At 43.7% G+C, this 27893-nt stretch overlaps 2 protein-coding genes across 2 annotated transcripts; both read left to right on the top strand.

Moving 5' to 3' along the window:
• On the top strand, nucleotides 1291-8396 carry LOC8068810 (auxilin-related protein 1). Its single transcript, XM_002443285.2, has 8 exons — nucleotides 1291-2238; nucleotides 3934-5458; nucleotides 5544-5658; nucleotides 5738-5835; nucleotides 6045-6110; nucleotides 6274-6363; nucleotides 6863-7039; nucleotides 7855-8396. Exons 1-8 carry the CDS (start codon nucleotides 1655-1657, stop codon nucleotides 7891-7893), a joined length of 2694 nt encoding a protein of 897 aa, XP_002443330.1. The 5' UTR covers nucleotides 1291-1654; the 3' UTR covers nucleotides 7894-8396.
• On the top strand, nucleotides 13156-19428 carry LOC8066341 (condensin-2 complex subunit D3). Its single transcript, XM_002443284.2, has 8 exons — nucleotides 13156-15376; nucleotides 16230-16721; nucleotides 16790-16881; nucleotides 17571-17658; nucleotides 17730-17844; nucleotides 17912-18047; nucleotides 18133-18307; nucleotides 18575-19428. Exons 1-8 carry the CDS (start codon nucleotides 13253-13255, stop codon nucleotides 19205-19207), a joined length of 3855 nt encoding a protein of 1284 aa, XP_002443329.1. The 5' UTR covers nucleotides 13156-13252; the 3' UTR covers nucleotides 19208-19428.

Here is a 27893-nt window from a genome sequence, read left to right as displayed (position 1 = left end):
TTAAAAGATTCATCTCGCAAATTACAACCAAACTGTGCAATTAGTTTTTATTTTCGTCTACATTTAATGTTCCATACATGCGTACAAAGATTCGATGTGATGGAGAATCTGGAAAATCTTTAGGAACTAAACAAGGCCTAAGATGAGATAAGATTTGTGCCACATGCCTGATTAGTCGGGCCTTGTTTAGTTCTCTACCCAAAATTTTTTTCATCTATTTCATAGATCATTAAATATAGACAAAAAGCCTAATTGTACAATTTGGTTATAAATCACGAGACGAACCTTTTAAGCATAGGTCTTTTTTAGTTCCTTTTCGAAACCCAAAAATTTTCAAGATTCACTGTGACATCGAATCTTTGACACATGCATGGAGCATTAAATATAGACGTAAACAAAAACTAATTACACAGTTTGCCTGTCATTTGCGAGACGAATCTTTTAAGCCTAATTAGTCTATAATTAGACAATATTTGTCACATACAAACGAAAGTGCTACAGTGTCCATATCAAAAAAAAAAAGAATTAAACAAGGCCTTAATTACTCCCCGATTAACCATAATTACTATAATAACTCACATGTGCTAATAGTAAATTAATTAGATTTAATAAATTTATCTCACAGTTTTTAGATGACTATATAGTTTATTTTATTAATATTCGAAAATTTCTCTCAATATCTTTCTAAGACATCGAATATAACAAAAAAAATTCATTTTGCGAAGTGAATAAGGCCTCGGTTCATTATCAACCAAACAAACACGATGAATTTACCCGTTTACCCTTTGGCTGGTTCGGCACCCCCGCAGCAGTCCGCGCACGAGCGAAGGGCGGACCGGGCCAGACTCAACTCAACTCGGCCGCCACCTCGGACCCCCCCCCAACACACACGCGCGCGCCCAGTACTGCCCCCAGAACACGGCACACCGCGTGGACCAACGGCATGGCACCACGTGTCCCATCCCGGCATGGTCCCACGCACCGGATCCCCCCACCGCGCTCGCGCGTATCGCCGACGACAGAGACGAGCGAGCGCTGTAGGCGCAGACGCGCAGTCGCCACTCGCCCACCGACGCCCTGCCCGAAAGTCCCCGCCCCGCTCCGGGTCACAAGGCACAGACACTCCGGACCCACCCGTTTGTCCCCCACCGTGTCAGTGACGCGCGCGCCGGTTTTGCTAGAGCTTTCCTCGTGACTCCTTTTCTCTGGGGCCCACAGGATAGATGATGGATGGAGACCCCACGAGGCAAGCAATGATATGATTTCACCTCGGGCCCGCTCGCCAGTCACCCGCGTCGTGTGAGAGAGAAGAGAGAGAGAGAGAGAGAGGGAGAGAGACGACCACCACCTCCCTCCGCTCCCTCTCTCTGACTCGACTCGCCCCGCTCCTGTTCGCCGCTCCGCCATCGCCGGCGGCGACCACTCCGGGTCTTCGGCGGCCCCACCGACGCCGGGCCCCGCGACGCCATTCCTCCGATCGCCGACTCACGCCTTGCGCTCCGCCCCCCCCGGCGAGGGTCCGAGCTCCTGCCCAGATCCGCCCTGCGCCTGCTCGCGGCCCCCGTCCGCGAGCGCCGATCGGCAGGCGGCGTAGGCGCTGCTGCGCGAGTGAGCGAGCGAGCGGGCGACGGATCCGTCGATCCGCGCGCCCGCCATGGACGACTTCCAGGGCCTGCTGGCCCGCGACTTCGGCCTCCGCCCGCAGGGGAAGGCCGCGCCCATGTCGGCTGCGCGCTCTTCGGGGCCCTCCGGATCCGCCTGGACCAATACCAGATCCGCCGCGGGGTCCGCCTCCGCCGCCGCCGCGCCCTCCTACGACGACCTCTTCGGGTCCGCCCCGCCGCCGCCCAAGGCCACGCCGTCGCCGTCGCTCGACAACATCTTCGACTCGTTCAAGGACCCCGCCGCTTCCACCACCGCGCCGCCGCCTCCCAAGCCTAAGCACTCGTCCATGCCGGTGTTCGACAAGCCCGTCTACGACGACGACATCTTCGTCGGGGTCCCTGGGGTTAAGAGCTCCTCGGCGCGCTACGACGATGTCTTCGGTGGAAGCCAGAGCCAGAGCCGCGAGGCGCCTCCGGCGTTCGATGACCTGCTTGGTGGATTTGGTAAGAGCTCGCAGGTAAGGGAAGAGGTGGATGACAAGAGGAAACAAGAGGCAGCTACGGCGGCGGCAGCGGCTACTGGGTTCGATTATTTGATCCCAGGCTTTGGCGGGAGAAGCTCCCCGCGCCAAAGGTGACTACTTTCTTTTATGCATTTCAGTTCAGTGTGCATGGGACTGATAGACGTTACGATGTCCATATGCGCGGTCTAGGATTGGATACACGTATAACTTTGTTAGTTTGATCAATTGAACCGGAAGAGTTTGTCGGTATTCGGTAACTATAGGATCACGTGGCTGTTGATTGAGTTGGGCCAATTATGCTGGCTCATTTGTTGGATGTTTTTACAATTAGATTCTGGCCTCCTGATGTCCTATGTTCGATTTGGTAATCCATACCAGTTAGGAAAGCATTTATTATATACGTTATACATAGAGCTTTACGCTGCGAAAATTATCAGTTTCCCTTGGTTACGGCATGCATTTAATTAATATTTATCATGTTTGGGAAATTAATAACCTATTATACTTTGATAGGCTTGACTTCATGTTTATCTAAATAACTTAGTGCTTTAGGCTTGCATTACAAATTTATCCACTGTTTTCCCAAGTCATTGCATAAAAGGATTATTCATATCGATGTCCATGCACCTTCTCAGAAAATCCTTTTGCGCTTTTGGTGTTGGTTCCTGGACCTCTACTGGTAGGTTTAATCTAGGTATTTTGTGTTGGTTCTAGTACATATGGTAGGTCATCCACAAATTTCATTGAGAATTGTACCATTCTTCTGTGATATTGTGTTTGTAGTGTGATAGATCTGCGTATTTTTTAGGTAGTGTGCCAAAAAGGTTTGCAGAATTTTGATTGACTTGAGATTGTAGTTGATGTTAGATTGTTGGTGGACCCTGATGAATTGATTCCATGGGTGTGTGCTTTTGTGTGGCAGTTGAAATGGATTAAGTAAAGAACTTATGTTTGTTAGTAGTAGATTAAAAGCTGAAATAAGGTCTACAAAGGCTCACTCAAAAGTTGAACTGTGAGTAGATTACTAGATTTAAATACTGCATTCTGGTTTGATAAATATTCACAGTGTTGCTGGAGTGCTGGATATCTGTAAGTTAAGACAATATGGGTATCATTATCAGCTTGTATACTTGGTTATACGATGAGGATTGGTACCAAATGTCAAGTTTGCTTTGAAATTAAGTGCATTTAGTTATACATTTCTGAGCCCTGTACAATATTCCTCGTTCCTCAAAGATTGCAATTACCAACCTTATTGAGGAAAACTATTGCTTACATGCTACCCATTAAAAATTTAAGATTAGACCGCATAAAACACTCGATGTATTTCCATGGAACAATGAGTTTTGTTATATACTGCTCATATAATGAAGTATTTTAGTTGTAATTTGCTTTGACGTTTCTGTTACAATCTATTTAGATTTCATCTTAATTATTAAGTCACACATCCAATTGAGGCATTGTGCTAGGCATCTATAGCCCCATATGTTCTTAAACAATTTGACTCTTTGTTTCTTAATCAACAATTTCTTGAAAAGATGTCAACCATTACAATAATAATATTGCAAGTGGAATGGGTTCGAGTGCTCCACAGCGCCCAAGTTCGCTTCGTGATGATGTATTTTGAGATTTGAGTCTCAAACATGCTTAGGAATTACTGATTTGAATTTATGGGTGAACAGGTTGTCCAGTGCATGTGTGGAAAATCATAATTTGTTGTGTTTATGACAGTGATTGCGCTTTTGTGCAGTTTCATGCACTTCTAAACTTGTCCACATATTAATGTGTATCTTTATTAACTTCAGGGATACTAGTGGTGCAAAACAAAAGAAGGTTCCCGTGTCAACAGCTAAGCAAACAGCTAGCTTAAACGACCCCTTTGTTGTTCTCGAAACAACTTCATCCTCAGCCCATCCGTTTGCAGATCCCTTGGATGAATTTGGTAAAGCTGCAAAATATCAAGGGAAAAGCCGTGAAAGTACTAGTGTTGAGAGCAGTCTGGATTCAAGCACTTTCAACCAGGCTCCAAAATCTGAACCTTTTTTTACCTCAGAAGTGGACAATGGCTCAAAAGGTAGGAATGAATCAAGCAGAGCCCGAGACTCAAATCCTGTACAGAGTTTTTCTAAAAGAAACTCCGCCCAGCAATCTTCTGTACAGGATTTTGAAAATATCTTTCCTAAATCGCAGTCTGCCAGATATTCTGATGTCCATGTTGACATTAGCTCAGAGAAATACAGTGGGAATGGTATAAATGACCAGTCACCTAGATCTGATGAATCTGAAGATGAGATATGGCTTACAGCTTCTGAGATTCCTCTCTTCACACAGCCAACTAGTGCCCCACCACCTTCAAGACCACCGCCACCTCTTGCAGTTAAGCAAAAACATGGATCAAAATCAAAAAGAAAAGATGATGAGTATCTACGACGGTCTAGGAAAAACAATGATCATCAAAGAGGTTCATCAAATCAGGCTGGTGTTTCTACAGTAGATGAACTAGAAGATTTTGCTATGGGTAGGTCTCAGAATGCGCATGCTTTTAATGAGGAAGAATTTGAGAGAAGTACAGCAGCAGCAGCATCTGCAGCTGCTATGAAAGAGGCCATGGATAAAGCAGAGGCAAAGTTCAAACATGCCAAGGAAGTACGAGAAAGAGAACGTGATGCGAAGCTTAGAAATAGAGAACAACAGGAACAAGATACTGTAACAAGGTCATATGGCCAGGATCGTGAGGAAAAAGACAGAAAGGAAAGACTAGAACAAGAAAGGGAGATGAGGCAGAAAGAGGAAAAGGAAAAAGAGCAAAGAAGACTTGAAGAGGAGAGAGAACTTGAGCGACATAGAGAAAGAGAAAGAGCTAGGCAAGCAGTGGAGAGGGCTACAAAGGAGGCACGGGAAAGAGCAGCTGCTGAAGCTCGTGCGAAAGCAGAGAGGGAGGCACGCCAACGTTCAGAACGTGCTGCTGTGCAAAGAGCCCAACAGGAAGCACGCGAGAGGGCAGCAGTGGAGGCTAAAGAACGAGCAGAGAGGGCTACTGCAGAAGCAAAGGAAAGGGCTGCTGCTGAAGCTAAGGAGAAAGCTGCTAGTCAAGCCAGGGATAGGGCTGTAGCAGAAAGAGCTGCTGTGGAGAGAGCTCAGCAAGAAGCGAGGAAGAGAGCTGAACGAGCAGCAGTGGAAAGGGCTGCTTCTGAGGCTCGGGAAAGACAGGCTGCTGCTGCTGCCGCTGCAGCTGCAAGAGAAAAAACGAGCAAACCAGATGATCTAGACTCCTTCTTTGGTATGGGTGCCCGAGCTAATAGCGCTCCGAGGCAAAGGGCTCCAACAGTGGTGATTACTCCACCAAAATTTTCATTCCAGATTTTTATTCGTTGCAATTTCCTCACTGTTGCTTTTCTAATTGTGGAATTATTAGGATTCTATGTTTGATTCTCAAACGCAAAATAGAGGGACTTCCACTTCGACATCAATGAAAAAGGCATCATCAACAGCAAATATTGCTGATGACTTGTCTGCAATATTTGGAGGAGGTACTGATCGTTTGAGAAGTATGGTACTGAATCAGTATCCGTCGACACATGCAAGTAACTGATTTATTTGTTATTTTAGTTCCTACATCATCCGACGAATTTCAAGAAGTTGATGGGGAGAGCGAAGAAAGAAGACGTGCTAGGTTGGAACGGCATCAAAGGACTCGTGAACGAGCGGTAATGTGCTACACTAATTAAAATAGTCATTTCTATGGATACATCTATGTTCCTGGATACTACCTGAACTTGACTGAGACTAAAATGTTTTGTTGTTGTTGATGATGTTGTGGATGCTTGTATGTTCCTGGTTAAATTTTGTTTTAAGCATTATTTTTAGGATAAAGAAATTGCAATGCTTGTTTTTTATTAGTTTCCTGTACTCACAGGCAAAGGCTTTGGCTGAGAAGAATGAACGAGACATGCAGCAACAAAGAGAGCAGGCTGAAAGACATGTAAGTACTCTGTTGTAACTCGTAAATACATCTTAAATTCATAATGCTGAACATCTACATTATCAACATATAATCTGTCCTTTTAAATGCACTTTATTGGCTGCTAGTGAGTAGTTCCTCACTTCATTGAGTTTGTTCAAATTGTTTTGTCTGATAATTCCAGAGGCTTGCGGAAACACTGGACTTTGAGATTAAGCGCTGGGCTGCTGGAAAAGAAGGCAATTTGCGTGCATTGTTATCAACTTTACAATATGTGAGTTGAAACTTCTAGATTGAAGCATTTCTCATTCATTTTTACCAATTCTGTTTGTTATGTGGGCATTACTCTTCTTTAATAGAAACTAGCATTTAGATATTTAGTTGTCTACTCAAACATATGATTTGTTTTCTTCCTGTTTGTGATTTTATACAAATACAATCCATTTCTTACTGTGGACGCATCATGATCACCATATTGCGCCTCTAGTCTAAGTTAGGCTATGAGACTCTTATATAAGCACTCGATCCACTGGTAGTATTTCCGGCTTCAGGTTTCAAGCAATTTTGTAGGGCATAGACAGAAGTAATGTTTGCCTCTCGAGACATACCATACCAACAAAATGATTGGTTGTGGACGATACTTGAAACAAGAATTGTACACAATGCCAATGCTTTTAGACATAACCTATTTTTAATTTGTAGAAATATTTTTAATTAGTTGAAATAAATGTTTGATGACTTTCTGTTTTAATTTGTTTATTTTTCCTGAACAGGTTCTTTGGCCAGAATGCGGATGGCAGCCTGTATCCCTCACTGATTTGATCACTGCTGCTGCTGTTAAAAAAGTGTACAGAAAAGCAACATTATGTATCCATCCTGACAAGGTGCAGCAAAAGGGTGCCAATCTCCAACAGAAATATATCGCTGAGAAGGTTTTTGATCTCCTCAAGGTGTGTATTGCCCTCAAAACATTTGCTGCAGCTTACTGTTTACACACCAACATGATACTATTCTTCATCCCTGTTTTTTCCTTGGCCCATGCACCATGGTTTGAAGACATTAAAAACTAGTTCTCTTTTTGTCACATCAAGAAAATATATGAGCTAGATAGGTATCACCTGTTTTGCTGAACACGGGGTTTTCACATTTACGGTTCAGATTCTCTTAATATTTCCAATTATTACATATGTGGTCCATGGAAAAAAAGTTGGGTTGGTGCATGGATAATGGATAATATACATGGAAAGTACTGAGCCTTTATAGTTTCATGTGATCTGTGGCACATGGCACACCAGAATGTTTATTGCAACAATGGTTGTGTCAGCCTGGACCACCATCTGGTGCCTGAGAAGTACCTGATGTGTACTTTTCTGTCTACAGCCAAATCAATGCTAATCCAAGTAATGACCTGTTAGCCTGATTCATACTCTAGTCATTGAATTTACGAGAAAAATAATAGTCTTAGAATTACAATACCTACAGGTTGGATAATTTTAGTGCACTGTGCTGATTACTGGAACTTATTCTGTGCACTGTTTATTTTATTTCCATTTAATGTATATGCTTAGCTAATGGTTGAAAGGGTGCTGGATAACATATACTATGTGTTGGGAGTTATTGTTTCTTTGGTTTTCCAGTTATAATTATGTTCATTTTACCAGATTGTTAGATAATAACTGAAAACTCTGGGATGCTAATTCTGTGTTTCTGTAGTTGACATATCCAACTAACTCCAGTAATTCTGTTCCATGCTTAAATAAAACAGGAGGCGTGGAACAAATTCAACTCTGAAGAGCTCTTCTAAACAGCCTCATGACTGAATATAGCATCACCCCTCAGGGTCTGCACAGGGTACTCTGAGAAGAAAGTCACAAGCTGGAGCAACTTGAGGTTGGTCCGGGGGGAAACCATGAAGCGACCAAGCGAAACCTGAGCACCGTTGTTTGTTTCATTCCCCCAATTTTCTTTTCCAATTGTATGTTGATTCAATGACAACTCACAGCGACATGTGGCAGCTGCCCAAGCTGGACCTCATCCAGTAGGTGTACATTAGTGCCCTGTTTTGTACTATTTATCCTGGGCTGTATGTACCATCAGAGCGGGTGCTTCTGAGGCCAGTGTTGTGATTTTGGATTAGGTACAGGGTTTATTTACATGGAGAGCCGGTTTACTTGATAATGATGAATGTTGCTTGTCTGATGCCATGGGCATCTTTCGGTTGTCTTGTTTATAGTCGATTTCTGGAACATCAGTTGACCTATACTCTGATCACTGTTTTATTTTTGTACAAAGTTGCTATTCAATTTTGATTGCTTGTATTGTAATCATATTTGGAGGTTTCCGGGTTCAAGGGGAATAAAATCAACATTTTCATTTCGTAGGATTACACAAGATCAAGCAACTGACCATATATTTGGGTTCCGTTATCAGGGTACACCCTTTTTTTTGGTATAAACACTGGTATAAATATCCTTGGTCTGGATGCACGTGTATCCATCTTAATCTAAATGTGTTGAAGTGAAATTAGACTAAGTTTTATTCTAATCTATTCCAACATGTGTAGATTAGAGTAGATACACATGCATCCAAACAAGACTTAAACCCTAACTCTACCCTACACTGGGCTTGTTTGGAACAGAGGAATTGAAAACACAGGAACATGAAATAGGATGACGATGAGAGGATAAAAAAGAGGATACGAAAAACATAGGAAACTTAGGGCCTGTTTGGAACGAAGGAATACAAAATAGAGGAATGGGGAAAAACACAGGAATAGGAAAGGAATACATGTGTATAACAGAGGAAAGAAAAACGTAGGAATTCTAGAGGATTTGGTGTTTGGAACAAAGAAATATAAACAACAGAGGAATGAGTGCTTGGCTGTGTATCTCCATAAAAGCCAAGAACAGAAAGTGAGTATTAGCGTGCATGAGCCTTGGACTTCGTGAAGGAATTGAAACCAAAAGCTAGAAGTGGATTCTTTCTTTCCTTCAAAATGTACATGCGCAGGAATTTTTCCTTTGGAAAGGAACTTGTGAATCCTTCATTCCAAACACTGCTACAGTGTTTTAAACTATAGGAATCTGGTTTCTTTAGAATTCCTTTGAAAATCCTGTAAACCAAACAGGCCCTTATATAAGATAGCATTTGGAACATAGGAATTACTCCCGCCATCCGAAGTTATAAGTCATTTCAAAAATGTCAAAGCATCTCAAGTTTGACCAAATTTATATAGTAGGATAATAACATTTATGATATCAACTAAGTGTTCTTCATTAATTATATTTTCATAGTATATCTATTTGATGCCACAAAGTTTTATAATTTTTTCTATAATTTTGGTCAAACTTGAGATGCTTTGACTTTCCAAAATTTTTTAAATGTCTTACAATTTGGAATAAAGAGAGAAAAATCATAGGAATCTTTGGTGGGCACCAATGAAAAAACAAAAACAATAGCAGCATGTAAATTCATTTGTTGTAGTTGGAACGTGCGTCACTGACATTCTGACAACTTGCGGTACCCTCCTTTTTCCTGTCTTCTTTACGAGCGCTGCAGAGGCATATGCAAAGAAAACAAAATCAAGAGATCCGAGTAGATGTTTTATTTTCTGTGAAATGTGCATCCGGCTACAGTAAAACAGAGGAAAGGAATTGATACTTTTCCGTGTTCCAAATGGTCCAATTTACTTCCTTTCCTTTGTTTTTAGATTCCTTCAATTCCTTCAAAAATCCTTTGTTCTAAACGCCTCCCTAATGTATCCTAGTGTCATTTTCCCTAACTTTCCTTTTCAACAGTTTGTTGTCGCCACCGATGCCTCCTACAATTAAGATGTTGATTGAATCATCTAGAGCTTAAGGTGTTGGTTGGAATCATCTCGAGCTCGTGGATTATGATCACTAATGCTCAAGTGAACCCAAATATGTCAATGTTTACAACAAGATGTATAATCTAACTACAACCTAACTACTAAGATTGTAACAATATCACATTCCAAGCATATTATCAGTCGTCGCCCTAGAAATCCTTAGTCATTTAGAACAAAAGGCCAACCTAGCAAAATAAATGACCACTTTTATATATTTGCCTCTTTCTTCACAAAGGTTGAGAATGTGATGTTTCATGTTTGAGAGCACGTGGGGAAGCAAAACACATTGCACGAAGAAGGATGAGGTACTTCTAAACATTTGGTAGAGACGTGATTTGATTGGACCTAAATTATTAGGTTGGAATAAACCTCTTCCCCGCATTGTTAATATCAGGCTTCCACAAGAGCACGACGCCTTTCATTGGAACTTAGACCATAGGTTCAGTGCTTGGTAAAATCACATCATTCGACTTTGATTCACTTAGAATTCCCAACTTAAACAAAATCATCTAAATTTTAAAGGATATTTGAAGACAAACTTTTTCATTTGGTATTTTCATAGAGGAGTCATTCTATCAAAGGATAACTTAGCCAAACACAATTGGTAAGGTAGTAAAATTGTGTTGTTTTTGCCACAAAAATGAGAACTAAACACCTCTTCTTTGAATGTCAGTGTTGTTTGGGGCCGCATATATGTTGCTTTAACCTTCCTTAATCACATAGTAGTTCTCATATGTTTGGGAGTTGGCTTTGGTTTGGTAGGGATTTTAAAATCTTTAGTTTTGCTAGGGCAGCAACTACTTGTTTGCCGCTTTAGTGTAGTTGCTTTGGTGTACATAAATGATTTGGAGCTCTCAAATAAATTACACTTTACCTTGATTTACCTTTGCACTACATATATCATCCATCCATCCATCCATCAAAAGCATTGTTCTGTTGATCCATTCATTAATCAATTCATTCATCTAGCATCGGATTGATGCATCCATCAATTCATCCAGTCCTTCATCTTGCATCGATCCATGCATCGATCGAGTAGGAGAAGCAGAAAACTTACCTTGGATTCAAAGAAAGCCACTAGCTTAGTGACGAGAGTGGGGAGACCGGCTATGGGTAGTAAATACTCCCTCCGTCCCTGAATAACTGTCGTTGTTGGTATACATGTCTCAAGTTTAACTCAATTTATAGAATATACGTGTAAATTTGTATCTCCAACTGTGGCAGTGCTAGGGAATGTGGTGTTGTTTTGGATAAGGTTCTAGACTTGGACAATCTCAAAATGAAAGAGATGAGTGGATAAGATTCCTTGATATAGGGCAAAGTCGTCAAAAAGTGACAACCGAATGCCAAAATCTATCATTTTGAGGTTGTAAAACATGTAGATATGATACTAGTATTTGTTGCTTTAAACTTGATCAAGAAGAACCGTCACTTTGACATAGGAAAAAACGACCACTTTCATTAGGAACCATATTAACTACTATCTGCCATGTCGAATAACATTAAAAAATTTCATATCTTCAGTGATAGCCATATAGACATCAAATGTGATGTATCTAGGACACAAAATCCCATTTCTTTTACCCAAATACTACTTTCCGAGCACGCGCACAGATGCGTTCCCACATACACACCGAATCCATCGTCCATCAACCATCATCTATGGTGGGAACACCTGTCTACAATAAAAAGTGCTTTTCGGTCCCACATGGTCACACCCCCACCTGCCCGCACCTCTCTCTCTCTCTCTCTCTCTCTCTCTCTCTCTCTTCTCTCTTCTCTCTTCTCTATTCTCTCTTCTCTATTCTCTCTCTCTCTCTCTGGCGACAACCTCATCGGCAAGCACCTCCCCGTGTGACCTCCTCCCCACGATCGTGCCCTACCGCCTCCCCCGCACGCGAGCATGGCAGGTGTGGCGGCAACGGATCTGCGCCAGGTAGGTCTCCTCCTCCTATTCTTCTTCTTCCTCCTCCTCCTCCTAGATCTGCTTTTTAGGGTTCCAACGAGCTCTCCCCTTTTATGCCCCAACTCCGATGGGAACATAAGGGATTGGGGGGGAGACCAGCTAGGCAGTGGGGGTGGCCGCCGGGTGGTTTATAGGAGCTAGCGGTGGCACCGACATCCGGGCCAGGTGAGGGCGGGGAGATCTGGCCATGGTGGCGATAGCGACCATGATGGTGGCGGGGAAGCGGGGAGGGAAAGAAGGTGGCGCTACGGGCGAGCTAGCTCTGGCGAAACCCTAGCTCGCTACGGCGGGGCGTCCGGGGCGAGGGCACCGGAGTTAGGGAAGAAAGAGCTGTTGTGTTCTTTTCTGCGACTAAAAACTGCTGTGGCGAGGAGGTATGCGCGCAAAATTCCAAATCCTGCACGCACACGCTCTAGTAGCGCCCTTCCTTTTGATGTGTTTTTAGCGAGGGCTTTATTTTCATGATTTTCATAACCTTCTATATTGTCATCATTGTCTAGTTGGCTTCTATTATTTAGGTTAGGATGTCTATCCCATGGCAGGCAAAGCTAAATTACTTTTTGTTTATACATATAGTTTTCTTCCTCGTCTTTGCATTTGTGGTTTCTTCTTTACGAACCACCTCGTCCACTTATCCCTCGGAAGTATTCCGTCCCCTCCAAAATACATCAACACCTGTAACTTCTATAAATATGGCCAGGGTTAGAGAAATTTGACTTTTGACAAAATCAAAACCTCCAGCATTTTGGAACGAAAACTTTGACTAAGTATATAGAAAAAAAAAACACAAACATCTATAGCTTATATAGACATGGTTAAAGTTACATAAGTTTGTCTTACAAAATCAAAATCTCTTGCGTTTTGAACACAGAGGTTTTAGTTAATTACTTTCTCAATCGCTAGATCTAAGCTAACCAATCAAGATATTATGGTTCTCATATAATCTTCAACCTCTAATTTCTCTTAATCCCTTATTTTTTAATCTCTTTTTTGGGTTAAAACAAATTACACCTAGTAGCATATATAGCATCAAACATGGTACTAGTAGAAATAAAGCGCAACGCAACATCCAAATCAGGAACTAGCAGCTGCCTAATTGTTGGGCCGCCCGAACCATGGAAGAACGGGTGAGAGTAGGCCCAATGGTAGCCCTAAAGCCCCCCTTCTTCTTTTTCAGTTCGGCTCTTCCTCTTGTACCCAAATCACCAAAATTCCGTTTCCCCACCGCAAATTTCAAAATTCCCACCCACCCACCAATCCATCCTTCATTCCTTCCCATATCCACTCTCTCCAGTACCCACCGCGATCTCGCCCCACCCCACCCATCCCATGGACGCCGACGAGATGGACGTCGACGACGACGGCGGCGCCGGCGGCCCACCCTCCGCCTCAGCCTCCCCCGCGTCCGCCTCCGGCTCTCTCCCCGCCGTCCTCTCCGAGCTCGCCGCGCTCCACCGCCGCGCGTCCTCCGCCGCCACCTCCCCGCCCCTGTCCCTGCCCGCCATCACGTTCCTCTCCTCCGGCCCCGCCGCCGTCGCGTCCATCTTCCCCCGCCTCGCTGAGGCCGGCATTCCCGCGTCCTCCTTGCTGCCCCCGCTCGAGGCCTCGCTCTCCGCGCACCCGCTCCCCGCCGCCCTCGCCTACCTCCGCCTCCTCCTCGCGCCGGCCTCCCCGCTCCTCACCCTCTTCTCCCCGCTCCCCTTCCTCTCCCTCCTCCTCGCCATCCGCAAGGCCGCCTCCGCCGCCGCATCCGGAGCCGGCAGCGCCGCCGCCTCCAACCCTACCTCCGGTTCCGGCGCCGCCGCCGTCAACCCCCGCAAGCGCAAGAACCAGCGCCAGAAGCCGCCGGCGGCACCGCGGGCGGCGCCGTCGCTGCTCCCGAAGGCGCTCTCCCTGCTCGCCGAAGCCGCGGGGAGGCTGCCGCTCGGGGCCCATCCGGACGCGCGGCGGTCGCTCGTCGACACCGCGGCCGAGCTCCCGGCGTTCGACGTCCTCGCCGCCGTCCTTGGATCCGACTACCACGCCGGGGCGGTGCAGGACGTGATACGCGCGCTGGCACCGGTGGTGCTCTCGGCCACGAAATCGGCCGCACGGGTGGCCGCGGTGCAGTTCCTCGTGAGGAGGTTGGTGCCTTTGGGTGGCGAGGAAGGGGAGGAGGCAGTTAGGAAGGCAGTGGGGTACCTTCCTAGGTACTTGGCCGTGAAGGCGCCGGACAAGGCGGAGGCCAGGGCACTCGCGGTGGAAGCCATAGTCGAGGTGGTGCGGGCATTGGACGCGGAGGGAAGGGAGGGATTTGCAGGGTATGTTGTGGCCATGGCAAGGGGCAAGGCAAAGGGACGACTGCTTGCCGTGGATTTGGTCCTTGCCTTGCTGCCAGTGCTGTTACCATCTGAAGGGGATGGCTGCGATACGGAGGAGGGCTCTTGGGGGCTCAAGTTTCTGCGGCTGTTGGTGGAGCGGTGCTCAGATAGCGTTGGAGGGGTTCGAGCTCGGGCGTTAACGAATGCAGCCCAGGTGCTTGATGTTCTGTCTGAGAGAGGTGTGGAGGTTGGCCGGTTGCAGGAGGTGATGAGGATTGGGGACATGGGGCTTGGGGAATTGCTGAGACGACGCTGCACTGATGATAAGGCTGCTGTGAGGAAGGCTGTGCTTGTGCTCATCACAAAGGCAATCGGTTTGATTGGGAGACCCATCGATGAGTCTCTGCTTTGTGCAATGGGCACTGCATGCTCTGATCCATTAGTCAGCATTCGCAAGGCTGCTCTTGCTGCCATCTCAGAGGTGTTTAGGAAATTTCCTGATGAGAAAGTGATGAAAGAGTGGCTTCAGGCTGTACCTCCGCTGGTGATTGATAGCGAGACAAGCATCCAGGAGGAATGTGAAAACCTGTTTCTTGAACTGGTGCTTAACAGGATCTGCCGAGCTGTCAATTCGAAACTAGATGACGATTCCATCGCCTTGGAGGAAGTTTTCCCTGAAGGGACACTGGATTTGCTGAAAAGCATCTGTGATGGAGAGGTTGCTCCATGCATAAAGAAGATATGTGCAAGCCTTGGGAAGAAGAAGAAGCTGAAACCACTACTTGCTAGCTCACTGCAGCACATCATAACACTCTCTGAATCCTTGTGGTTGAGAAATTGTAAGCCAATCGAAAATTGGACTGCACCTATTGGGTCCTGGTGGCTTCTTTCCGAGGTCTCTTCATTCGCGCCAAAATCAGTTGACTGGAAGTTCCTCTCCCACCACTGGAAACTCCTTGATAATGTTGTTCAAGACGACAGAGGTAAAGCTTGTTCTCAAGTGGAACCAAACTCAGCGCTCTGGGCAGTCAATCGTGTGTCACTCTTGCAAACCATTTCAAATGTCTCCATGGAGCTGCCTGTGAAACCTGCAGCAGAATTGGCACAGAGCTTGCTTACAAGGATTGAGGATTTTGATATGAACCTGAGTGAGGTAATCAGTTTGTCGATCCAAAACAATATTGAGTAGTACAATAATTTGTTTCTGCTACAGTTAAATTTTGAGTTAGCAACTTAGCATGGCATTATGTTTTTATAATACGAGATCATACTTAATCTGCCAATTAAAAACAATATTAAATCTACTAGACTTTATATAGCGTGCCCTAATCCTATCGCCCAATCTGCCGAAACCTGGCAACATGTACTGTTCTGAAGATTTTATGGGTAAGTTATAACATTTGGTATGGTAAATCTAGGCCAGCATTTCATAGTTATAAAATGAAAACTTCAGGTTCACTGTGCTTGCCAGTGTTGGTATTATAATGATCAGCAATATTTTCTGGCAGGGCGGTCCTTCTAGCTTATGGCATGTTTGGATCCAGCTTGCTAATAATTAGCAACTAAGAATTAGCAAGAGTGGATCCAAACAGACAAATACTAAAAGGTGTGATAGCTACTAGTAAAAACTAGTAAGGTTTTGGTTGCTAGCAAGTGCTAAGGATTAACATGCTAAAATTAACACATCCAAACAGAGCCTAGCTGAAACCTCACTGCAATCACAATATATTATTTTAAGGCCTGCTTGTTACCTGCTTGGAATCTAATGACAAGAATTCAAGATTATCCAGAAACTTTGCTGTTTAGATCATTGGTTATCCACATTTTCCCCTCCCCATAGGCCATAGTTCTGCAACAATGTTCATCATGCATTCATCTTATCTTTTTCCTTGATATAGGCTTCTGTGTGTTGTTGGTTTAACTATCTACAATTTTACCAAAATCGCTCTTAACAGAAGTAATTCATGTCCATATCTTGAACATAATTTTTATGCATGCATAAACAGGTTGACGCGCATGTAAAAGCACTGAAAACTTTATGTAAAAGGAAAGCAAAATCAGCTAATGAGGGTGAGGCACTGATCCTGAAGTGGGCACAGCAACTTATCCATAGTGCTTTTGACATCCTTGACCAGTACATAAAAGAGGCATCAGAATCAGCCAGGGGTCACAGTTTCGTTACTCCTATGACTGGCAAACGCAAGGGAACAAAACAGACATCTGCATTGAAGTCAACATCACAAGCAGTTGTTGCTGTGTTCACTGTTGGATCACTGATCCTAGCTTGTCCTACTGCTGATGTGAAGGACGTCACCCCTTTGCTACACACAATTGTAACTTCTGGAAGTTCTGAGCCAAGGCCAAAAAACCTTGTTGGCGGGACCATTTCTTTCAAAGAGTTAGCTCCATCATTATATATACAATCGTGGGATACATTAGCAAAAATATGCCTTGTAGATGACAAAGTGGCCAAACGGTACATTCCAATTTTTGTTCAGGTATGTACTCTGCACAGGTCTCATGGTTACTCTTAACAGATACAGTCAATGTTGCTTCTATGAATCAGGAGCTTGAGAGGAGTGATATGGCTACCCTTCGTAATAATATCATGATTGCGATGGCAGACTTCTATGTCCGTTATACTGCATTGGTTGACTGGTGAGCTTATGTTTCTTGATTCATATACACACTGATTAATATCACTATCCTTCCAGAATTTGTCACTGTTTCTTGCAAGCAGATGCATGTTCCTGTATATCAGAATGTGTTTTCCAGACTCTTTTTCCCTCAAGAAAAATGAATGTTGCTTATAGTCACACTTTACAAAATTTATAAGGTCAACTTTGCCCACCTTTGCAATGTTAAGACAATCGGCTGATTCTGACAACTCTTTGGTGAATGAAACATGGCTAATTTGTTTCCCTCTGTGTTCCTTTTTTTGTGTATCTGTCCATTTTCTAAGTTAATGGTCCCAATGAATGATCATATATATTAATCCATTTAATTCTGATTCTGTATGTTTCCCCAAAAGAAAGTTGAAAAGATATCTCATTTTTCTTTTCAAGATTCTAGCAACATCCTTGAATTCTTGTCAGATGGTATTGGAGAGGAAGCTATTAGTCTGTTGCTATATTGGCAATTAAGGTTAATGATGTAAAACTGTCCTCCCATATGCTAGTTGTTATGTGGCTTCCAGAAATAGTAAATAGATTTTCGTGAAGACTATTTTATCAGTTATGTTTCACAGATTTATGAAGAAGATATTTCATAAATTTATTTTTCCAATTAGTTAAAGTCTTATTTTGCACATGTGTTTAACTGATCTCTCCTTTACGATGTTTCTGCAGTTATATGTCAAAAATAACAAAATCCCTGCGTGATCCCTGTGAAGTAGTACGGAGACAAACATTTATCCTACTCTCTAAGTTGCTGCAGGTGCTAATCGCTTGTGTAATGCTTTATTATGAATATTGGGTCATGGTTACTGAAATTGATATTTTGTCCAGAGGGACTATGTAAAGTGGAGAGGGAGTCTCTTCCTTCGGTTTCTGCCATCTTTAGTTGATGAGTCTGAGAAGATTAGGCATTTGGCTGACTACCTTTTTGGGAACATCTTAAAAGGTATTTATTTTTGTAAGCTTTTCTTGTTTTATGAAGTCACTGGTTAACATCTGCTTAAATTTTGCAGCTAAAGCACCACTCCTTGCATACAATAGTTTTATTGAAGCTATATATGTTCTAAACGATTGCACTGGACATGGTGTATATAGTGACTCTCAGTCTCAAGGAAGTTCAGATAGAAGACCTGCCCTTTTTGCAATACGGTAAAACAATTCAAACTGTTCTCCTTAGTTCTTGCAAGGAAGATGCTTCATTCCTAGCTTAATTTTATCATCTTTTTTTTTTCAGTGGCACTGACGAAAGGTCGAGATCAAAACGAATGCACATTTATGTCTCTTTGCTGAAACAAATGGCACCAGAGCACCTTTTAGCCACATCAGCCAAGTTATGTGCTGAGATCTTGGCAGCTGTTTGTGATGGATTGCTCAGTGTTGATGATGCTGGTGGCAGGGCTGTACTTCAGGTGGGGATCAATATCTTCAGAACTCAGATGGTTTTATGCTAATATGAACTGAGAGAAGTATCTTGGATATCCAGTACCTAGATAGTAGATACAACCATTGGCATCGATTAGTGCTTATAGCCTGATTGTCACTTGACTGACCAGCAATGTGCACTGCATGCCTGGGTTGCTTATGGTACATGCTTAGTGATGATTAATTAGGAGAGCTAAATAGCCTTGTATGCTTCTATTTTTCCATAGTTTTGATGATTTAGTTTTTCTCAACAGGATGCTCTGCAGATACTGGCTTGCAAGGAGATGCGCATCCACCCCAACATCTTGTCAGAGAATACTGAGATGGACGAGGAAGGCGGCGAGGGCGGGGGAACGGCCAGCGCGCTCCTGGCAGCCAAAGGGAGGGCAGTGACCCAGGTGGCGAAAAAGAACCTGATCCAGATTGCGGTGCCCATCTTCATCGAGCTGAAGCGGCTGCTGGAGAGCAAGAACAGCCCACTGATCGGTTGCCTGATGGAGTGCCTGCGTGCCCTGCTCAAGGACTACAAGAACGAGATGGAGGAGATCCTGGTGGCGGACAAGCAGCTCCAGCGCGAGCTCCTCTACGACATGCAGAAGTACGAGGCAGGCAAGGGGAAGGGCAAGGCTGCCGAGCAGGCCGAGGCCGAGGCTGGTCCCAGCGGCACCGGCAGGTCCCCGGCTGCTGCTGGTGATGCGTCTGCGAGAGCCACTGTCAGGTCGGTGCTGAAGGAGGTGAACCTGAAGGCGCCGACGCCGCCGCTGCACTCGATGAGCGTGCCCAAGGTGAAGTCCATTCTGGGGAGCGCCGGGCCGGGCTCTCGCCGCCCCGGTGTCCTCGAGTCGGTCCGGCGGCTTCAGCCGTTTGAGTCGGACGATGAGGGTTAGCACGCGTCCACTTTGATGGCAGTTGATTTAGGCTGTTGGGCTGGTCTGGTCTGGTCTGTTCGTTTTAGTATGACGACGATGACCGAGTCGGAGATTAAGGCATTATTAAGCTCATTTTCTCAATGAAGCTTTCGCTGACTTGCACTGTATATATAATAATTACATATTTTTGTAACCCAACAACGTGAACTGTCCTTAAATATAAGAACTTTACTAGAGCGTGTGCGTGTAGAAAATCCAATTTCTGACTACAATTTAATTTGGGAAAAGAATTATTTTGGTTGTAAAAAAAGGAAAAAAAATGTCGGCCGTTGTCCTGCCGTGGGTGCTAGGGTCTTCAGAGCTCTGGTGAGCTAGGGCTAAAGATGTCAATAGGGATCCAATCCCTAATTCCCTATTAGGGGATGGGGGATGGGGATAGGATTAAAATTATCTTCACGGGAGGCTAAACGGGGAAAACCATTCCTTGTCGAGTTTGGTGGGAGTGGGTCTGGTAGCTTGTCTCCAATCTCTGTTTCCCTGCGTCCCTATTTCCTCATCACCTCGCAGCCTACAAACTCATTCCCTCGGCCCATCAAGCCAATAAAGCTTACATAAGAATGCCACATCTCTCTCTCTCTCTCTTTGCTCGGTTGCAAGCTAGACCCAATAAGGCAACGTCTCTCTCTACTCCCTTTCTCTTTGCTTGGTCTGCAAGGCAGCAGGAGTCAGGATGGCAGACTTGAGATTCCATCTAGGGAGTTGTGATTGTGAGCTGTGATTTATAAAATGCATCTGTGATTTATAACTGATTGTACGATTCTATTTGATGTTGCAAGCAACAGGGTGCACTTGTTTTTTTAAAGTATTTTCATTCTTTGGGATAATTGATTCAAGAACTTGCAGCGGGGACGGGTCCTCGTCAGGGATAGATTCCCCGTGTGGGGACAGGGATGGAAAGAAATCCTCCCTTGTGAGCCTTCGCGGGGATGCAGACATGGTATTTTTGCCCCACGGGGACGGGGATGGGGATGGGGAAGCAAGACCTAACGGGGAATTCCCCATTGCCATCTTTAGCTAGGGCCGTGGTGGCCACCCTCTTCCCCTTCCTCCACTACTGCCTCTTCTGTAGCTTTGGTGAGCTCGCCCTTCGCCATCTTCTCCAGCTCTGGTGAGCCTGCCATGACTTGGCCTGATCGTCCCTGCCACCGCCAGCTCCACTAAGCCCCCATCGACCATCCCGATCCCCTGGCCTACCTGTCCCCCCTGGTAGGCCATTCTATGTCTATTGGAGTTGGGAGAGAAGGGAGAGCTTGACAAAACCCAAGAGGAGACAAGAGAGAAAGGAGGAGGCCTACCTGGCGCTGCCGCCATCGGATCTAGCAGATCTGCCGTTGTCACCGCTGGATCCCCCATTGCTACTACGGTGAGCTAGGGTTTGTGGCGGCTACCGTTTTCCCCTTCCTCAAGTGCTGCCATCTTCTCCAGCTTTGGCGAGCTCGTCCTTTGCCATCTTCTCTAGCTCCGGTGAGCCTGCCATGACTTGGCCTTACCATACTTGCCACCGCTAGCTCCACTAAGCCGCCCCATCGACCATCCCCATCGCCTGGCCTACCTGTTCCCCCTAGCAGACCATTCTATAGTCCATTAGAGTTGGGGGCGGAAGGGAGAGCTCGCAGGAACCCAAGAGGAGAGAGGAGAGAAAGGAGGAGGAGGCCTACCTGGTGCCGCCGCCGCCGGATCTAGCAGATCCGCCGCCATCGCCGCTGGGATTGGTGGCGGCGCTGCCGCATCCGCCGTGGCCACGCGCGGGGGAGGCAGTGGGGCGCAGGCGCAGCCTGTAGGGAGCCGGTGGAGTACGAGCGTGGGGAGGATGCCACCAGTCGCTGTCGCCGGGAGAGAGAGAGAGAGAGAGGTCGTTTGGGGAAGAAATGTTGTGTTATGGGGAGAGGATATGGTGTGTTGGGGTCTGCAGGCGTTCGGAGTTGTAAACACATGCCCAAAAAGTAGCATTTTAGTAAATATAGAGGGTCTGGAGTTCAAAATTGTATTATGAGTCCTTATACTCCTCTGTTGTGTCTTTTTTAGCATAGAATACTTATATTTCTTTTTAAACATGACATTCATTCATTCAAATTAGTCAGCTGATGACTAAATAAAGTAACAACTAAACTATGTCCATTATAATTAGTGAGAGGTAAGATGACTTTTTTAGAATTTTTATTTCGTTTGAAAATCGCTTGCATACTTAAAGAGAGTACGTAATGCGCCAAAAGAGACTAACAAATGAAGGCCATGCAAAAGAAGGCTCCCTAACCTGGCAAAATAGGAAAAAAAAAGCACTTAACATCTTTTAGCAATAAGCGTCGATAACTGTACTTTTGCTCCGGCTATGATCCACAGTTCAATTTTGTTCATGATCTTGCGGATGAGTTGTGAGGATGACACTTCCACATGGTTGAAAATTTCGCATTTCCTTTGTTCTAAATCTTCCAAAAGACTAAGAGATGAGCAACGGGAGGAGGCCTTTTGAGGAGACGACAGCATTGGATGCTGCCGCGGCCATCCACCAATGGAATGGTGCAGAAAAACGTCTTGGGGCCAATTGCTCGGGTGCAAAACTTGGTTGGCAAGCCAAAGCCATATTGCCAAAGCCTCCCAAATGCGCGTAGTAGTAATGCATAATTTTATTATTGCTAATAGAAATCAATTTTAAAGAAAAAACACGGACGTGTTTGATTGCTAGCAACATTTTACATTAGCAAAGTATGACTAAATTCACAAGTGTTTGGTTGACTACTAAATTTAGTTAAGATTTTTTGGTTCTACTTATCGTAGAGTAAAAAGTTAGGGTAAGATTTCTCTAGACACGGCAAAGTATGACACCAAATTTACCAGCCATCCTCTTTGTGGCTTCCCACACTTGTATAAGGTTAGTTGTAGCAAAAAAATGACTGAAAACCACATAGCCCCTCCACCTTAAGTTGACAATTTCAGGTTACTTCACCCCTTTTTCCTAAGTCACATGATGAGGGCATCAACCAAACATAGCTAAGAGCTTAGAATTTGAGGTTAGGGGGTGTCTGGATGGAGGTGTTAAAGTTTAACAGGTAATGTAACATTTTTGTTTTATTTGATAATTAGTGTCCAAATCATGCACTAATTAGGCTTAAAAGATTTGTTTCGTAAATTATTCTATAGCTGTGTTTTTAGTTTTATAAATAGTTTATATTCAGTACTCCATATATGTGTCCAAACATTCGATGTGATAGGTGTTAAAAAAACAGGAGCAACCAAACAGGGCCTTAGTTATCTTAGAGGCATTCATGAAAGATTTGAGCTCATGATACATGGTCGCTTTATTTCTGCATTTTGTTGGTGCTTGATGTAGAGATAATACTAGCTAGTTGCTAACTTATTGTGTCTCTTGTTTATTACAATTCAACTTTGTCAACCGTAGATGTTGGAAATATTCAAGGACGTGTTTGGATGCATGCATCTGACCTGCAACTCACCAACCATATAATATAAACTATAGGAGAAGAATATTTGGTTGGCTGCCTCGCTCAACGCGCGTGGCGGGGGTGGGGTGTGGGGGGGGGGGGGTGGACATTGTTGGGGGGGGAGGTGGACATTGTTGAATATGCATTTCATGAAGGTAAGGTGAGAGCTTTCTTCTCTGACCTCTTGCTTAGCCTGGGCGTAATGCTCCAATGATCCTTTAACAACTACATTGCACTGAAAAGCACTCTGGTATTTATTTCTTCACATCTTTTTCATTCTGGCTTCTCTTTACTGGATGTTTTGAACTTCTTGCTTGTCTTATAGGATCTTAATGACAACTCATTGTCCTTCGCTTGTTGATTACTTGATCTTCATCATAGCCTTGTTCAAGTCTGTCATTGTATCCATCGAACTAAAATCTTGTAGACTAACAAATAACATTAGTCATATTGATCATGTTATTAATCACCAAAACCTCTAATGGCTAGGTGCCATTTTCCTTACACCGCGGTCAAGCTCTAGATGTCTTACTTTCGATCACTTTTCCTGTCCACTATTATCGATCATGTTGTCCTATCCACTATTATCGATCATGTTGTCATTTAATCCATTAAATTCCATTAAAAGGCTAGATGCATTTTCAGATACATCATACATATACTGTGTGAAGCGATATATATGCGCTCTGTGTCATATATTTTTTTTGAATGAACAGGCATGAAACTGTGTCAACTATTGAAATCGTTTTAATCTGTAATTGCATTGGTGGAGAGCGGCCATTAATTTTCTGCTAGGAGGAGAGGATTTAAATTCCACCCGGCCCACTAATCTGCTAATGATAATATGAATTTAATTATTACATCATCAGTAAAGATAAGTACGGCATCTATAGCTGTTGATGGGATGTCAATTATCCAATGCAAGCAATTAAGGACAGCATCCAATATTTTCCTAAATAATCATAATCATATCACGCTAGAGTAGTATATATATAGTATCCTTTCATTATCTCTTTCCTTGCTGCGCAATAAAATCAGGTAATCTTTAGTCATTCCGCACAAAAAAAAAAAAATTCTCTTCTGCCAACATAGTCTCATTATCGCATACTTCCTTTATTTCAAATTATATAAGATATTTTAACTTTTTAGATACATTTCTTTTACTATGTATCTAGACATGGTGTACATCCAAGTGCATAGCAAAAGCTGTTGTATCGGGACATTTCTTTTACTATGTATCTAGATATAATATAGATAGTGTACGTCAGGAGCCTGTTGCATATAAAACGCTGCTCACAAAGCCCTCATGGCACATAGTGATATCCAGGCCAAGAATAATGGCCAGGCAAAAGAGCACGATGAGTGCTTCTGCCATGGCGTCCCTTCTCCTTATTCTGCTGCTGCTGCTGCCCGTCGCACTCCCCGTGGTGACGGCGGTCCGTCCAATGCGTGAAGATCTACATGATCCTCAACCACAAGCCCAACAACTCGTGGGAATTTACCCTCCACTGAAGGGACATCTCCCTCCAAGAGAAGATGATCCAGTGCACACCTCCTTCAGCGACCCTAGGAGTGTTTGAGTGTTGTCATGCGCCGTCATGCGTTCATCTAAATAATAAGATTAGTTCTTTTTTTTCTTTTGAGGTTCTGGTTTATTTATTTTTATGGAATTCTATGTTTATGTTTGACAGCTCTATTGATTGAACTGTGGATGCCCGACTTAGGCCTTGTTTGGTTTCCCTTATTAAATTTTAACTAGCTAAAATTATTTTACTAGTCTTGGGTGATTAGTGGCACTAAACTATTTTAGCATTTTTTTAGTCAGTGTGTTTAGAAGTTTAGCTATTAAAATGACTAAAGTTTAGTTGGCTAAAATTTAGCAAGGGGAACCAAACAAGGCCTTAATTTGGGTAGTCCGCTCCTGATTTGAGACCTTTTAAGTCCATGTCGATTTACATCCTTTCTGGGCAGGACTCTCCAAATAGAGAGATTCTGCTCTAGCTCTAGCAGGACCCACACATAGCATGTATTTTAAAACTTTGGAAGCAATTCACTTTCGAATGATGTTCCTGCTTCACCGTGATGTAATTTGTAATTAATTCAATAAAACATGATCAAACATGGATATATTTTGAACATTTGAAGAAAACAACATTTTCTAATTTAAAATTAGAACATTGGGGGGTTTTCTTCCTTTTTCTTAGGGCATTTTTCCATGTTTCCATAACACCTTTTGTGCTAACACTTCCCTACACAAGTGGTGCAAATAGCAGAGCACACCCTGAAATATTATACACACACACACACACACACACCTCTTCAATTCATTCAGAAGATACAGGAGAAGCCATGCATTTTTGTCAAAAAAAAAATCAAAGAGTTTTAGCTCCACCAGAGAAGAGAAGTCACTTCTCTAAAGAATCCAAAACCGGAGCTGTTTAAATTGAATCTCAATTTTCAAGTAAGAAGGATTCCAAACAAAATATGCCATTGGGGGTGTGGGTGTTCGTGGTGTTGCACAAGTTGGGATGTCGTTTACAAGAGTTGGATGGGGAAGAAATGATCGAAATAGTGTTTAGTTCATTGGTTGGTAACGTAAACAGTAAACACAGAGTAGAACAGGGGAAATGAGGATGGCATGGCTGATTTGTCCAAGTTATTTTCCTTCCCTGCTAGTGCTAGATAGTAGATCCCCAATCCCCATTCACACTCGGTACCGTCACGGCCCACGTCCTTTTGTCGTGAGAACGGCTCACTTGCTTGGCCAGCCAAACAAGTAGATGTTGCCACCGGTTGCTGTCGCCGAGAGAGAGAGAGAGAGAGAGCCCGTTTGGGGAAGAAATGTTGTGTTATGGGGAGAGGATATGGTGTGTTGGGGTCTATAGGTGTTCGGGGTTGTAGACGCATGCCCAAAAAGTAGCATTTTCGTAAATATAGAGGTCTGGAGTTCAAAATTGTATTATGAGTCCTTATACTCCTCTGTTGTGTCTTTTTTAGCATAGAGTACTTATATTTCTTTTTAAACATGCCATTCATTCATTCAAATCAGTCAGCCGATGGCTAAATAAAGTAACAACTAAACTATGTCCATTCTAATTAGTGAGAGGTAAGATGACATTTTTAGAATTTTTATTTTGTTTGAAAATCGCTTGCATACTTAAAGAGAGTACGTAATGCGCCAAAAGAGACTAACAAATGAAGGCCATGCAAAACAAGGCTCCATAACCTGGCAAAACAGGGAAAAAAAAAGCACTTAACATCTTCTAGCAATAAGCGTCGATAACTGTACTTTTGCTCCGGCTATGATCCACAGTTCAATTTTGTTCATGATCTTGCGGATGACTTGTGAGGATGACACTTCCACATGGTTGAAAATTTCGCATTTCCTTTGTTCTAAATCTTCCTAAAGACTAAGAGATGAGCAACGGGAGGAGGCCTTTTGAGGAGACAACAGCATTGGATGCTGCCGCGGCCATCCACCAATGGAATGGTGCAGAAAAACGTCTTGGGGCCAATTGCTCGGGTGCAAAACTTGGTTGGCAAGCCAAAGCCATATTGCCAAAGCCTCCCAAATGAGCGTAGTAGTAATGCATTTGAGGTTAGGGGGAGTCTGGATGAAGGTGTTAAAGTTTAACAGGTAATGTAGCATTTTTGTTTTATTTGGTAATTAGTGTCCAATAATGCACTAATTAGGCTTAAAAGATTCGTCTCGTAAATTATTCTCTAGCTGTGTTTTTAGTTTCATAAATAGTCTATATTTAGTACTCTATACATGTGTCCAAACATTCGATGTCATAGGTGTTAAAAAAACAGAAGCAATCAAAGAGGACCTTAGTTATCTTGGAGACATTCATAAAACATTTGAGCTCATGATACATGGTCGCTTTATTTATGCATTTTGTTGGTGCTTGATGTAGAGATAAGACTAGCTAGTTGCTAACTTGTTGTGTCTCTTGTTTATTACAATTCAACTTTGTCAACCGTGGATGTTGAAAATATTCATTCGACAGAAAGGGCGTGTTTGGATGCATGTATCCGACCTGCACCTCGCCAACCATATAGACTATAGGAGAAGAATATTTGGTTGGCCGGCTCAGCGGGGGCGGGGGGGGGGGGGGGGGGGGGGGTTGGAGATTGTAGAGCTTTTCTTCTCTGACCTCTTGCTTAGCCTGGGCGTAAAGCTCCAATGATCCTTTAACAACTTCATTGCACTGAAAAGCACTCTGGTGACATCTGGTATTTATTTCTTCACATCTTTTTCATTTTGGCTTCTTTACTGGATTTTTTGAACTTCTTGCTTGTCTTATAGGATCTGAATGACAACTCATTGTCCTTGGCTTGTTGATTACTTGATCTTCATCATAGCCTTGCTCAAGTCTGTCATTGCATCCATCGAACTAAAACCTTATAGACTAACAAATAACATTAGTCATATTGATCATGTTGTTAATCACCAAAACCTCTAATGGCTAGGTGCCATTTTCCTTACACTGCGGTCAAGCTCTAGATGTCTTACTTTTGATCACTTTTCCTGTCCACTATTATCGATCATGCTGTAAATAGCAGAGCACACCCTGAAATATCATTCAGAAGATACAGGAGAAGCCATGCATTTTTGTCAAAAAAAAATTCAAAGAGTTTTAGCTCCACCAGAGAAGAAAAGTCACTTCTCTAAAGAATCCAAAACCGGAGCTGTTTAATTTGAACCTCAATTTCCAAGTAAGAAGGATTCCAAACAAAATATGAGTATCTAGTATGGGCGCAAACTGCACATGCCATTGGGGTGTGGGTGTGTCGTGGTGTTGCACAAGTTGGGATGTCGTTTACAAGAGTTGGATGGGGACGAAATGATCGAAATAGTGTTTTTGTTGATTGGTTGGCAACGTAAACAGTAAACGCAGAGTAGAACAGGGGAAAAATGAGGATGGCATCGCTGATTTGTCCAAGTTATTTTCCTTCCCTGCTAGTGCTAGATAGTAGATCCCCATTCACACTCGGTACCGTCACGGCCCACGTCCTTTTGTCGTGAGAACGGCTCACTTGCTTGGCCAGCCAAATGGTCGCAGGGCCAGGAAGCCAATTGTAGTCAAGGTGTGTGTGATTATAAGACAATGCTTGAGGTTGACTAGACTTTGTGATTCTGCAAATAAAACCCAAGAATGTGCCCGCTACCGTACATCCAACTTTGTGTTAACTATCATCAT

Source organism: Sorghum bicolor, chromosome 8 (assembly GCF_000003195.3).
Source record: "Sorghum bicolor cultivar BTx623 chromosome 8, Sorghum_bicolor_NCBIv3, whole genome shotgun sequence".
Taxonomy (NCBI): Eukaryota; Viridiplantae; Streptophyta; class Magnoliopsida; order Poales; family Poaceae; genus Sorghum; species Sorghum bicolor.
The sequence above is the reverse complement of the archived record's forward strand: the minus strand, read 5'-3'. Positions and strand labels throughout refer to the sequence as shown.

What these genes read in the sequence shown, in the direction of transcription:
- LOC8068810 (XM_002443285.2), top strand. Translation starts at nt 1,655, where the DNA reads ATGGACGACTTCCAGGGCCTGCTGGCCCGCGACTTCGGCCTCCGCCCG. An exon ending in GAGAGCAGGCTGAAAGACAT is followed by an intron (nt 6,111 to 6,273) that starts GTAAGTACTCTG and finishes TGATAATTCCAG; the next exon opens with AGGCTTGCGGAAACACTGGA. An exon ending in AGGTTTTTGATCTCCTCAAG is followed by an intron (nt 7,040 to 7,854) that starts GTGTGTATTGCC and finishes TAAATAAAACAG; the next exon opens with GAGGCGTGGAACAAATTCAA.
- LOC8066341 (XM_002443284.2), top strand. Translation starts at nt 13,253, where the DNA reads ATGGACGCCGACGAGATGGACGTCGACGACGACGGCGGCGCCGGCGGC. An exon ending in TATACTGCATTGGTTGACTG is followed by an intron (nt 16,882 to 17,570) that starts GTGAGCTTATGT and finishes ATGTTTCTGCAG; the next exon opens with TTATATGTCAAAAATAACAA. An exon ending in TTTTGGGAACATCTTAAAAG is followed by an intron (nt 17,845 to 17,911) that starts GTATTTATTTTT and finishes TAAATTTTGCAG; the next exon opens with CTAAAGCACCACTCCTTGCA.